Here is a 14,770-nt window from a genome sequence, read left to right as displayed (position 1 = left end):
TAGTATGAACTATGTGGACGAATTGTATATTGGTAATGATTGTGTCTCGGGGAATGATAGGTTGAAGGAGGGTACTATGAACTTTTTTCAACAGTTATATGCAGAAGAATTTTTGCTAAAACCAAAGTTGGATGGGCTTCATTTCAAGCAAATTAGTGAGGTTAACAAACAATATCTTGAGGAAGAGTTTTTCGAAGAGGAGATCCTTGATAGCCTTAGAAGTTGTAATGATGATAAAGCTTAGGGGCCGGATGGTTTTAACATGAAGTTTTTCAGGAGTTTTGGCTTTTATTCAAGGATGATTTGATGAATCATTTCAAAGAGTTACACCAATATGAAACTTTAGTGAAATCTCTCAATTCAACCTTTATTGTGCTTATTGCTAAGGTAGGGGGCCCTAAAGACATTAAATAGTTCCGACCTATTACCTTGGTTGGCTGCATTTATAAGCTCATTTCCAAAGTTCTTACTTGAAAATTGACTAGGGTGCTTGGAGAGGTGATTGGTGAGAGTCATCATGAGTTTGTGGGAGGTAGATAGATTTTGGATGTGGTTTTGGTGGCTAGTGAGGTTGTGGATGAGCTTGTGGATAAGAGAGAGAGATGAGTTTTATGTAAATTGGATATGGAAAAAGCGTACGACCATATATGTAGGGAGTTTGTTGATTATATGTTGGAGAAGTTGGATTCTGGCATGAAATGAAGGAAGTGGATGAAAGCTTGCATAATGACAACTTCTTTTACAGTCATGGTCAATGGTGGCCCATTGGCTTTTTTCAGTGCCACTAGAGGTTTGAGACAAGATGACCCTTTATCTCTGCTTTTATTTATTATTTTTATACAAGCTTTGAATAGGATTCTTGAAAAAGGCAGGGAGGAGAACTTGATTAAAGGTATTTTGGTTGGGAGGGGTGGTGATCAATTGGAAGTGTCTCATTTGTTCTCTGCAGACTACATTGATTTTCTATCATCCGGAAGAGGAGATGATCTTCAATTTGAGATGTATTCTTGTGTTTCCAAGCGGTTTCTGGGTTAAATATCAACTTGCAGAAGTAAGAATTAGTGATGCTGGGGAGTAAAGGTAATGGTGACTGGTTAGTTAAAGCTCTTGAGTGTAAGATTGTTAATTTGCCTATCCTGCTGGGGGCTAAGTATAAAGATGTGAAGTCTTGAGACCCTGTGATAGATTTATTTGAGAGAAGACTAGCGAAGTGGAAAAGAAACTTTTTTTAAAAGGAGGAGATTAACTCTTATTAAAAGTATTCTCATTAATCTCCCTATTTATTATTTGTTCGCTTTGACTATCCAGGTGAAAATTGCTAAAAAGTTAGAGAGCATACAATGTCACTTTCTTTGAAGGGATGATGAGAGAAACCGAAAAAGACCATTTGGTTAGGTGGGATGATGTGAAGTTGCCTAAGGGGCAGGGGGCCTGGGTCTTCAGTCTTTGGTGGATTTGAACAAAGCTTTATTAGGGAAGTGGTTATGGAGATGCCATTCGGAGGAGGGATTGTTGTGGTGTTGGGTCATTAGGGTAGGATCACTGGGTTGAGGTGGGGGAATATGGTGGGGAGAGGGAGTTATAGGGGGTTAGCTAGGCCTCATGGGGTGGGTCTTTGGAAGGGTATTTGTATGGAAAGGGAGAAGTTCATGGAGGGTATTCAGTGGGAGATTGGGAGAGGCAACATCATTAATTTTTGGGATGATGAGTGGTTAGGGAGGGGTAGCCTTAAGAGCCAATTTCCAAGAGTTTATAGTTTAGCGACGAGGAAAAATGTGGTGGTGGAGGTGTTTAGGGGGAGGGATGAGAGGAGTGGGTGGGATATTGATTTGGTTAGAAATTTGAATGATTAGGAGATTGACGAGTGTACAAGACTTCTTCAAGTGCTTGCGGATGTCCATTTGGATACAAATAGAGACAAGGCCACTTGGAAATTCAGGAAAGATGGCACTTTTACCGTGAAATCCTTCTATGACTATTTGACATCCAAAGAGGATAATAGACTGAATTTTTCGGACAAACAAATTTAGAAAGCAAACGCGCCTTTGAGGATTGCTTTTTTCGCTTAGGAAGCGGATCGGGAGAACATTCTCACTATTGACAAGTTGATGAGATGGTGACGCATTATGGTTAATGGGTGCTACCTTTGTATGGAAGCTGCTGAGTCATGCAACCATCTTCTTCTTTGGTGCCTGGTGACGCACAGTTTATGGCATATTCTGTACAGCTTACTGGGTATCATTGGGTGATTGGGGACTCAGTAAAAAATGAATTGTGGGCTTGGTGCGGGATAAGAATAGAAATTGTTGAATTGATTCCCTTGTCTATTTTTTGGATTATTTAGAAAGAAATGAACAACAAAGCATTCAATGGGTGTGTGAGGGATGTAAGAACAATTAGAGATAGATGGTTACATATTTTTTGAACTCCAATTATAGATCATGATGTATACGGGTGAGATGATTTTGGGGAGGGTATTTGATGAACTTACTGATTTGTAAATAATTTTGTATAAGGGTGACACCCTTTTGGTGTCATATACGTAATATACATATTTTTATTTTAAAAAAAAAAAACAAGGTACTAAAACAGAAGATGATTATAAGATTATAAGTCTTTGCCATCTTACAAAAATAACAAGCATTGACCAGTATCTTTCCCCTCTTCCTCAGATTATCAAAAGTCAGACAACATTCTTTGCTAGCCTCCCATGCAAAAAATGAAACTCTGGGAGTTATTCTAGGCTTCCACATCTGCTGGTAAGAGAAAATGCTTCCACTATCTTTATACTTGAACAGTTTTTTGTAGAAAGATTTTACTGTAAACAAACCATTTGCTACAGGCATTCACTTTGGAGTGTTAGTATTGTCATTCAAAGTAATAAGGGTACGCAGTAATTCCTCATACTCACCAATCTCCTAGTCATTTACGTTTTTCAACACTAACACTTGCCACTCCTTCGTGCCACTATTACTTTCCATAGTAGATTTACAAATCTTGACATCTTTATGTTGAGCACTGACATAGATCTGCGGGAACTTAGCTCTAAGGGTACGACCATCCATCCAGGAATCTTCACATAATCTGACTCTATCCCCCTACCAACTTTCCATCTGATATTCTCCTGAAAGTTCTCCCATCCTAAACTGATTTTCTTCCATAAGTTCTTCCCATGTGGTCTAGATCCCAACTTTGTAAAACACCCACTATTGTCCCTACCATATTTAGCTAAAAAAGTTCTTCCTCCACATTGCACTTTTCTCACCGGATTCCCTGCTTCAATATTAATGTAGACCCACTCAAATGGCTTAACTGCTCTAAACATTTTTTCCATCACCATCAATAGTTGAAGATGAAAAGGTAGGGCTTGCTTCCTTTCACTTGGAAGAAGATGCTCAGTTGTGGTTCCTTAATCTGAACGGTAACAAACTATCAAGAATCAAGATCCAAGGCAGTGATGGGAAAAAAAGGGAAGACTTCTCTGTTTTTTTGCTAATTTGTCAGTTAGTGATTCAATATTGTACCAGAAAGGACAGAGCAGACTATAGACAGCTGTCAAATACAGTAAGAATATTACCGTTACTGCTGCAAATGATTATTGACAGTGCCCTTTAGATATCTGTTTGTCAATAGGCATATGAACGAAAACCATATGAATTCACCCTAAATTCTCTAATCTGCTCTCTCTATTCTCTCTTCTCTTTCTCTTCTCTGAACCTCCACCTCCTTCTTTACTTCTCTCTCTCTGCCTCCTCCCTCTGAGCCCTATTCGCGCCAAAACCCTAGCCTTTCTCTCACAGTTTAGCAGCTAATGAGTCAGTCCCCTGACACAAACTTGATAAATCTTCCAAATGCAACCTGCCTTTTGGACCCCTAGTACCTTAAAAGCATTGGTCAAGTTACATGAAACGAGTGGGTATGGTAGAAGACTACAAAAAGTTCTTTGAGAAGAAGGCTGCACAAACCTTACCTAACCCCAGAACAAGATGCGGAAATTTTTCTCAGATGACTCTAGTAATACATCAATACGGAGATAGAATTGCAGCATCCACCCAACCTCACAACAGCCATGGTCTTGCTAGGTTATGTGAATGATGATGAACAACTTTCACTTTCCAAAAGAAAGTTGCAAAAAACTACAAAGTCACTGTTTATTTTTTTGTTTCACAAAATACAGGTGCAATACGAGAACTTTTCAAAAAGTTAACCATCTTAGTACAAATGATGTGAGCAAGGAAAAGGAAAACACGCATGGGATTTTCTTTCTTAATCCCTCGAGAAATCTTTATTTTTAAGAGGGAGAATCAGCCAAGAAAGGAAATTAATCATAAATCGCAAGCTTGTTTGAGAAAAGAGAAAAACTCCTTAAATACCTAGTCATGTGAAAAAGGAAAATATATTTAAATTCGTTCATCTAAATTAGCCACAATTAATTAAGATCTTCCTTATTTAAAAATGTTTCTACAAAGGGAGATCATATTTATTTTATTTTAATTGCAATTCCCTTAGTTTTTACTAGTTCTCCTACTCCATTCTAAATTTAATTTTTTATGTAACTTTTTCATTAAATTAGAAGATTATTTTTCTTATTATTCACATGGCCTAGATGACGCGAAAAGGTATGGAGATGATTGAATCTACTCCTAAAACCCACTTAATGTATGTAATACCGAAACAATAACCATTTAGAATTATTAAACTCTTCTCTCCAATTGAATCTACAATATTAAAGGAAAGTAAAAATAAACACAAAGGTAAATAAACAAGGAAAGAAAAAACGTCACAAATTTACCGATAAGTTGATTCCCGCTCCTTTACTCAATAAGACTTTTGAAAACTCTTACTTCCCAAAAAATTTGAAAAAGCTAATTTTAACAAAAATATTAAAAAAAGAAAAACTGAAACTCTCAATAATTCTCTCAAATTTATTCTCAAATATTATGTTTACATTTTAGGGGCAAAAACTTATTTATAGCATTTCTCGGTCAATTTAGACGAATACAAAATCTTGAGATAATTAATAAAATAATATCATAAACAAAATTTTATTTTAATATAGGATAAATAATAATAAAATAATTATTCTATCTCAAATAAATTAATTAAACAATCATAAGAGATAGAATTATAATAAAATATTAATTCATTTAAACTCATATTTACTCCATGTGAAATCCATATAAATCACATGTGGATAATTTGAAAAGTGGGTCCCAAACTTTTTAAAAAGATTTTTAAATAATAAAATAAATAAATATTAAGTAATTTAAATATTTTAAAAAGCAGAAAAGAGCGGCTTGCCGGTTTGGGCTGCCCGGATGGGCCGGGCCAGCTGGTCCGCGCGGATTGCACAAGAGAAGGCTTGCGAGAATCACAGGCTGGGCTTGGGCTGTTTGGGCCGTCCGCGCGGGGTGCAAGCATTTGGCTCCTTGGGCCTGTGCGTGCGCGATCAGTTTTGTGCAGGCTTAGAGGGCCGCGTGCTTGGGCGCTCTCGGGCACTCGTGCACGCAGTGCGTGTGGGCCTCCTTGCTCACGTGTGGGCCTCCAGGTCTCTGCGTCGAGAAAGTTGCCTATCTCTGGTTTTCCTGCGGAGTATAAGGTTGCCTTGACTGTTTCACCACAAAGACCGGGGAACATCGGTGGATGTGTGGACCAAGTATCATGTACGTGCATTGCAACACCCTACGGGTATCCAAACTCATGTTACATTCGGGCTTTCTTCTTGGATCAGGATTTTCGGGCCGAGTCGTTCCTTAGTAGTAAGACCCATTATCCTTCGGGTGTTGTTTCTTCCTAAGCCGGGAACTTTGTCTTATGGATTCAGCTTCGCTGTTTGATACTTGGTCAGGAACAGAGTAACTTGGAGTATTTTCATAATGACTTTATACAACGTCCTACTTGGTGACAATTTCTCAAAAAAAAGTAGAATTGGTTAAATCCCGACATAAAAAGTGTCTGATTCAATAACGAATCGTTTTTTAAGAGGGAGGGGATGATGTGACCAAGGAAAGGGAAAACTCCTATGGGATTTTCTCTCCTACTCCCTCGGGAAATTTTTCTTCTTAAGAGGGATAATCGGCCAAGGGAGGAAATTGATCCTAAATTGCAAGTTTGTTTGAGAAAAGAGAAAAACTCCTTAAATGCCAAATTTTGTGAAAAAGGAAAATATATTTGAATTCATTCCCCTAAATCAACCACAATTAATTAAAATTTTCCTTAATTAAAAAAGTTTCTATAAAAGGAGATCATATCTATCCAATTTTTGTTAATTTTCCTATTCTATTCTAAATTTAAATTTCTATGTAATTTTTCCATTAAATTAGGAGATTATTTTTCTTATTATCCACATGACCTACTTTATAAATAGATCATCAATTCTTACTTGTAATAAATTCAAATTTGAGAAAAATAAAATTATAAAATTTTAGTTTTCAACTAGTGAGGTTTTTGTCAATCCTCTCATTAAGTAGAAATTGATTCAACTTATCAAGATAAGTTTTTGTGGCATTTTTATCAATCCCTCTTGAATTGATTTCACTTATCAAACTTCCATCATATGGAGTTTAATCAATTCAAATCATCATCCCAATTAGCTTACTTTTCACTCCCTTGTTGAGTGCGGGTTGAGTAGAGAGGGTTTATTTCAAATTTTGAGTTCTGATTGCTAATGTATAAGTTTTGGATCGCGTTGTTGATCTTGGGTTCCGCATCAACTAGCTTAGTTTTCACTCCTTTGTTGAGTGCGGGTTGAGTAGGGAGGGTTTATTTCAAATTTTGAGTTCTTATTACCAATGTATAAGTTTTGCATCAACTACTTTCGCCCAAACATACTTAACTGCGGAGTTCTGATAGAATCCGGTGTATTAATGCTGATATTATTGCACCTGCAAAGTCACTGTTTGTTAAACAATTAAGTAAGACGAAGATGGAGGAGAGACATTTAAATTGTCTGAATTCCAACTATGATTAACCATATGATGATGAGGAAAATTAGTCAAAACTTCTGGAGGATGAAAACATTGAGTTGTAGAGTGTTGAGATATTGGATGAGCAGTTATCATAATATGTTTTAGTTGCTGCTAATGAAACTATTTCAAGGAGAGGATCAATGCTATGCCCCAAATATGGGAAGAACAACGAACAACAAGATGCAGCATAGCAGTTAGCTAGGAAAGGCCAGTAGCACAAGTCTCACAGGAGGAAGAAGAAATCACTCTTCCTACCTGCTTGTGTTTTGGTTTTTGTTTTAGTGCTCAGAAGTTACTTAGGGATAAAGCAAAATAGGAAATTTATGTTAGTTGGGACTGAAATAAAACAAGAAATTTAGTTTAGTAAGGATTTGTCAGATCTAATTAATTGGAAAACCAAAAGCTATATTCTTCTCTATATACATAATCTATCTTACCAATAAATGAAAAAAGAAAAAGGTTTGAAAGCACCTAACTCTAAGTGATTGAAGGGCTTTTTCTAACAAACCCCAACCCTATATCATCAAGGCTGAAAATCGAACACGCAAGCTTCATGCTTGCTGCAAACCTTACATGTCAACAGGCCCAATCCCAAAACGAAGACTGTGACAGCACCCAAGTTGAAAAATTGGTGAGGTTAATCCCAACAGCGCCACGTGTTAGAATTTACATATCAAACTAGATAAAAAATAACAAGAAGCAACAGTTACGCCCCTCTGACTGCTATTAGTTATGGGATTGTGCAGTGGAACAATCAGCATTCTTGCTGGACTTCTGCCTTCATGACCTATTTTAGTTGGCTAAAAGAATCATTGAGAAAGAACCCTTTGATCTCTTACATATGAAGTACATGTTCAGTAAGAGAAAAACCTTTGATCTCCAAATTATAGGAAACTAAGAAGCTTTCTGAATTCTGCTCATCTTTTATTCAGATCTTGATTGTACTTATTTATGAAATATTCAGCAACTTCATAGGGAAAAAAACTTCTTTTTGGATGTAACCAACTTCCTGCATCCACAGGATAAACTTGTTAAAATTAGAAACTGGCAAACTAATCCTAATCCCATAACTACAGGGAAACAGAAAAATAATAATTTCAACCGCCCCTCCAGAATCTGCCATATGTCCCTCTCTTATAGACCAACCCACTAAATTTTTTATTTCGTCTGCCCAGGACACAACGAAATTGGTACCCAGCATCCAAAACTTTGTAACTGAAACAAATTGAACTTTCAGGATCTACTATTATTGAGGGTCTTAATTCAGTTTAACTCAAGAATTTTTGCAGCAGTTTCATCAAACCAAAGGTTGCCCATAGAGAGATTGTTGGAGAAATTGCATTCTCCTCAGAAACTTTCAGGACGGAGTACTATAATTTGCCTTCCAGGATAGTATGATAAAACCACATCCTTGCATCCCTTGCCACAACTTTACTTCTAAAATAAACCCTATCTGGAAGGAAAAATACATAAATGTTCTAAAAGATTTAAAACTCACCAATATATACACTCATAAAGGAACCAGCACATATTGCTTCAACCAACATAATGATCCTGCAAATTAATTGTATTTAGATGAATATTATCAACACTATACAATCCAACAAAAAAAACAGCTGACATTTAGCAGTACTTCTATCTTTCTTTTCAGTTTTTCCAGCACTACACAAACAAATGGGTGGCATGTTACCATTAATCAGTTTTGCTTGAGTGACAATTAAAAATGTTAGGTTCCTCCAAGAGAATATTTATATACATAGTATCATGTAATCATATATATAGATATATATGTATATGCAAATCAGAGCCTCTAACCTGAAAGAGAGCAATACAAGAACCAATTCTAGACATCTCAGAGAAACAAAATGAAGATAAAAACTCAGTGTTTGTAGGATATACAATTGAATCTAGTTCATGTTCCAAATAATTGAAATACTCAGGAATAATTAACTAACTTTCTGAACACTTTCGTTTTTGTAGTGAAATAAATACTATTCCCTCTGATTTACAGACAAAATAAAATAGATACTATTAGGAAAAGACAAGAGAAAAATACATCAACAGGAATGACGTTATGTGCATATCAGCTAACCTTCACCCTATAACAAATTTTGAGGTCGTGTACACCAGAGGAGGCCCCACAACAAGTCCAATCAGATGGCAATCCACAGAGCCTGGAGAAACTACACCTTCAGCTTTTACTTCTGGATAGGACTCCTAGCTGCTTCTGATAAGGATTTTGGCTACTCGGATGTACTAAGGGACTTTATACTAAAATTCCTCCCAGCATAAGGTGTTACTTTATTTTAAATTAGGAAGTTTGTTTAGGTTAATTGTTGTTTAATTGTATTTGTTTAGGTTACATAGTTATTTTCTATATTATAATGATTTAATTATTTCCTAAATTATAAATATCTATTACTAATGAATAAAGCATCCAACAATTACTTAATTTAGAGAAGAGATCGTGAGATTCTCTTTGATGAGCCTAATCATTGACCACCAAGGGCACATGACGTAAGACAAGTAACAGTAGAACCAAATTATCCTATAAAGTAGAGAAATTGAGGAAAATATGCAGAAGAGAAAAGAAGAACAATGATAGGCCTAAGGAATTTAGAGATCAATGATAGAATAACCCAAAAACAAACACAAATAGAGATAATAAAGAATAAAACCTTTAAAATGATATTCTTAATTATCTTCGCTTGTTTGTTGGTAGCTACTAGTTTTTGTATAGGCGTTAGTTACAATGAATAAGAAAAATTATATAAGAGGAAATCTAAAAGGTTCTAATTTCTCTAATATTTAAAATCAACTGAAAAAACTAAAATATTAAAGCAAACTAACAAAATAGTTAGACAATTATTACAATTTAGTTTCTAGTTTTTTTTTTTGTTACAACTGGGTCATTGATGTTTTTCATTTGCTTCAAACATATATTTTCCTTCTATTTTCTAATAGGAAAAGTTAAAACAATTAAACCATATTTGGATGTTTTAAAAACAGTTTAAAAAATTGACTTCGACTAATTAGCTAAATTAATAAATTCATAATTATTAATTTAATTTAAATTAGTTAGAATAATTATTTTGATCTCTTTCTAAAGGATCTAAACATGATTTAGCTATTTTAACTTTTCTATTAGAAAATGTAAAAAAACTAAATATTTAAAACAAATAAAAAATCTTAGGGACTAAACTGTTACTAAGAAAATATTAAATTATAATAAGTGTCAAATTTCAAAAACTAATTAGATAATGTATCCAAAATATTATAATATCAGGCATAAAAGAAGACATTTAAAAGATTCTAACTCGTAAAATTTTTCAAATCTACCTAAATGGAAACTCAAATATTTAAATGCCCAAATAAAATCTAAATAACCTAAAAAACTTAAAATACAAAATAATAATAATCATTATGAAAGAGTTCTTTAATAGAAAATTTACTCCAAACTAAGATATTCTTGTTATGCATCATTCTATTCCACTTGATGAGAGCTCCTAGTCGAATTTTGAAGAGGTGGAACATCAAGATAGAAAAAGCTCAAAAGTGTTCTTCAAAATATTCAAAAAGTTGAGACTTTAGATAATCTTCAAACTAAAAAAAAAAATTAAGCTTAACCAAAAATTATAGGTTCCACCTACTGAAGTTTAAAAACAAAATTATCCCAAGACTCTTTAATGTAGTCATTATGAACAGGAACCACCATGGCAAAGGTAGAACAAAATTGTTGAAAGAAGCAAGTTGCTCAACACCATCAGCATAAACATTTTCTTAGGAAAGGAAAAACACAAGCATGTAAAAAAAAACAACTTCAACAGGAACTAATATCTCTTGAACTGCTACTGGTGGTATGGAAGGAACTTCAAGTTTTTCATCTTCTAACACAGAAGAAGTGTTAGTTTTACTCTTAAACTCAGCCTTTCACTTTTGCAGAAGATCTCACCCTTGCCAAGCTTTTGAATATAAGTTTGTTACATATTTGATATTTATATGTGCAATGGTCATTGAGAGAGCTTTTTCACATAAGAACACCTCTTATACATTGACATTGAATACAAATTACCTGTGGATCATATCTCAATACTCTCTATGCCTCCATAGGGGCAAAAAACTTGGTACTACATAAAATATATAATCAGGTAGATTATATGATGAATTGGAACAAGAAGTTAAATGGATTCTTTTTCGAGTCAAAGGTACTCAACTCTGAAGTGACTCTAAGGTGCAATTTGACCAATCTGATGCAGTGACAAACTTGAGATTTTTTTATGTTTTTTTTGTAGCTTAAGAAAGTGGCAAAAGGTAGTAATAAGAGTAAAACTATGATACCAACTGATATAGGATAATTATAGTAGAACCTGGATTATCCTACAAACTAGAGAAATAGAGGAAAATATAAGGAACAGAATCGAAGAACAAAGATAGATAAGAAGAGATTCGAGATCAAGATGAAGAAATATTTGGAGAAGTAGAATTAATGAGATAGATTAGACAGAAAAACAACCCCAATAACAAACACAAAAAGAGAAAATAGGGAATAAAAATCCTAGCAATTCATAATTTTCATCCCTTCTTCGTTAGTAGCTAATAGCCTTTGTATAGACACTAGTTACAATGAATAAGAAAAATTATAGAAGAGGAAATATAAAATATTATGATTCCTATAGTACTTAAAATCTACCTAAAGAAAACTACAATATTATTATATCAAATATAAAAGAGAAAAACTAAAATGTTATAATTCCTATAAAATTTGAAATCTATCTAAAAAGAAATTAAAATATTTAAATACCTATACAAATCTAAATAACCCAAATAACTTAAAAATACAAGATAATAATAATAATCACAAAAGATTTCAATAGAATATTATTCCAAATTAAGATGATCTTAATTTGCATCACCAAAGTTCCAACAAACTTCGCCCTATGGGACTTCTCTTTGAGTAGGCCCGAGACCCGACCCAAAGCTAGAGATGTCTTACCGAAATTTTAAACATCCGTCAATGTCGTGCATGCTAGTGACGTTTCATTTTGTATTTTAAAAGAACAAAGCAAAAAAGGTCAGTTATTCTGGTGTTATTATTTCATTCCATCTCATTTCATTAATATAGCACATGTTAAACAAACATATACACATGCAAACACAAATAGGTTCAGATTGCAAGGTAGAGGCTTATGTACCTTAGCAAAGTAGAGATGGGAAGAAAATTGATATGAGGATTCCAAACCACGACAAGTACCATTGCAGCAGTTCCTAGTATGGAATTTAAATAAGCACTATGAGTGTGAGGCAAATATGATAATGGTTTCAAAAATACAGAAAAACTGAAAGACCTAAAAGAAGGAAATGCAAGCTATTAATAAGAATTCTTTATTTCAAAACACAAACATAGATGAGATCTATAAGAATACTTGTGAATGGTATTATAATGCTAACTGACATAAAGAACAGTGAAAAGAATAACAGTAACTTTTCTTTGAGGTAAAAGAAAAACCTAAGTTATCCAATATTTAGACCTGTTCCTTCAATCATACACTCAAAGTTCATGTAACAAGGGTTTGACTTTCAACCGTGTAATAAATGGAACAGTCAAAAGATGTACTGTGCAAGCCCAGGGAAGGCAGAAGCCTTATGTTGCTATCTATTGCAGCAACAAGAAATCATTTTCTCCCTCACTATAAAATATAAACTGGTAATTCCATAATGAGATGACACTTAAATAAAGTATTAGTCAGTTTAGTTCAGTTCAATCTTGGGGTATTCATGAATGCCTTTTCATTACCAAGCTCTGCATTGAGGTGGGTTATTCTATTCATTCCTGTGAAAAATTGACTCGTAACTATTAGATCAACTGATATTTTCTGCATTCAACCCACCCAGCAATCAGATTTGCCAGTGTGTACTGGTAGTAACATGAGAACTGCAAGTGCTTTCAGATGAAAGATGGTAAGCGAAGCAGAGTTTTGTGAAATTGAAGGACAATTTGCTATTATGATTTACTAGTGAATCCTTTCGCAATTGGAGATCTAAAACAAGAATTGACTACTTCGATAAAAAAACAAAAAAGAAGAGAAGGACTAAAATTAGCGAAGAAAAAGGTTCCTTCAGAAATGAATCACATACCATATGCAGTAATTGCGAATGGCAAACGAACTATATGCTTCAACTTCTGACTGAAACTATAATATCCCTACAAAAAGAACATCTGCATTTAATGGTTTCAGCACCATTAACAATTATCATTCCTATCAAAAAGTGCAATTTACAGAATGGAGAGAGACTAATCCAAAGTACATAAGATCAGGCTAGAGAACATTGCAGACAGAAATATAACCCATGACTTCAGTTGAAAAATTTATTCAATTTCAATGAGCGGGTCAACTCTTTTCGTGATTAAACTATTGAGCTAACAGCATAAGAAACTTTCAAGTTAGTAAATCTTAAGGAACTTCCTCAAACCAGGGGAATAACAGAACTTTCTCTCATCCTCCCATAATGAGTGATCTTACTGTACCATTAGATGACTCCTCCCCACCCCAAGAAAACAAATTAATGAAATGGAGTGACAAAGAAAATACAAACTCAAGAATATAAGTCTTTTACTGATCAACAAGGTTACCTGTAACCGTATTTTGTGGACTTGATAAACTAGATATTGTTGAAAGATGCCTGTAAGAGTGAAATATAAACATCTATGGAGGATCAGATATCCATAAGAAATACATATGCACTCATTAACATGATAAATAAAAAACTAGAAACTATCTTGTAGTGTTTGGTAGAGGACAGGCAAAGTGAAGAATATAAAAATGCAAATAACAATCCAATCATACAATAGTAAAGTGTTAGCTTCTTGTCTTTTAAACAACTGAAATAGCTTTTCTTTTTTTTTTTTTTTTTTTTTTTTTTTTTTAAGAAAAAGTAACTGCACTACCATGTTATTGATCTATCAGTTATTGCTAGTGCCTTGACTTATACTTTTGGCTTCAGAACTATCTTTTTTTTTTAATAAAAAGCTTCAGAGCTATCTTTCTATGCCATATGAAAAGACTAAACCAATACCATGTCAGGAGAACCTTTGCTCTCTAGTTCTCAGAGATTTGGCTACAATGACAAAAAAAATCCAGATATGCTTTCTACTTACAAATCCGTGAGGAACCAAGTCAACTGTGTGATGTATGTTACATTTTCAAACACATTATTACATTTCAATATGTGCAAAAAACGTACTGGAGATGGTTGCATCTTTTATGTAAAAGAGAAAATGATGTCAGAATTTTCTTTAGAAGAATGTACTCAGTGGAAAATTTAGACCCATAAACAAATGTATTCAAGGTAAGATCAAGCATGAAACCTGTGACTAGTAGGAGAGCAACATTGCAACTGCAAAGCAATGGTGGGACTAATTTTCGTATCAGGTGAAATATCCATGGAGATGCTGCAGCCAAGATAGCATAACCTACCTAAAATTGAAGAAAAAACAAAGCTAGACTCATATTCTTTTCCTCAACGAGCAAAACAAGAGTGAATCGCAACCGCTTGTAAATATCAAAGTTTGCCTCATTGTGAATGAACTTTAGCTTTCACAGGGACAAACTACTTGCCAATATGACAAAGTAAACATAGCTTCCGAAAAGACTTCTAGACTTCCGGTGCCCTAATAAAGGAGCCTCGTGCAGTATGTCGAGAAACCTATTATGGAGCAAATGGTTAACTGATCAGCTACGAGTACTAGTCACTTTTTTAAAAAATAAAAAGTGTAAAGAATGATATTCACAAGGTACTAAGGG

The 14,770-nt window shown here is 34.3% G+C and overlaps 1 protein-coding gene across 6 annotated transcripts in view; it reads right to left on the bottom strand.

Annotated features, from left to right (window-relative positions):
- FIP1 (FRIGIDA interacting protein 1) overlaps positions 1-14,770 on the bottom strand; it is a 32,874-nt gene that overhangs the window by 16,722 nt on the left and 1,382 nt on the right. For 2 of the 6 annotated variants that reach the window (XM_088206861.1, XM_088206860.1), the window contains exons 2-7: positions 14,581-14,672; positions 14,335-14,439; positions 13,600-13,649; positions 13,104-13,170; positions 12,161-12,233; positions 8,467-8,522 (exon numbers count right to left, since the gene is read on the bottom strand). In XM_088206861.1, coding sequence (XP_088062987.1) covers positions 8,467-8,522; positions 12,161-12,233; positions 13,104-13,170; positions 13,600-13,649; positions 14,335-14,439; positions 14,581-14,672 — 443 coding nt within the window. Of the gene's footprint in view, positions 1-8,466; positions 8,523-12,160; positions 12,234-13,103; positions 13,171-13,599; positions 13,673-14,334; positions 14,444-14,539; positions 14,673-14,770 lie in introns of those variants that run through there. The other 4 variants (XM_088206863.1, XM_088206864.1, XM_088206862.1 and 1 more) reach the window with 4 other exon arrangements.

The sequence above is a fragment of the Carica papaya genome, chromosome 7 (genome assembly GCF_054855325.1).
Source record: "Carica papaya isolate Zhongbai chromosome 7, ASM5485532v1, whole genome shotgun sequence".
NCBI classification, from domain to species: Eukaryota; Viridiplantae; Streptophyta; class Magnoliopsida; order Brassicales; family Caricaceae; genus Carica; species Carica papaya.
Note: the sequence above shows the minus strand (reverse complement) of the source record. Positions and strands in the feature narration are given on the sequence as shown.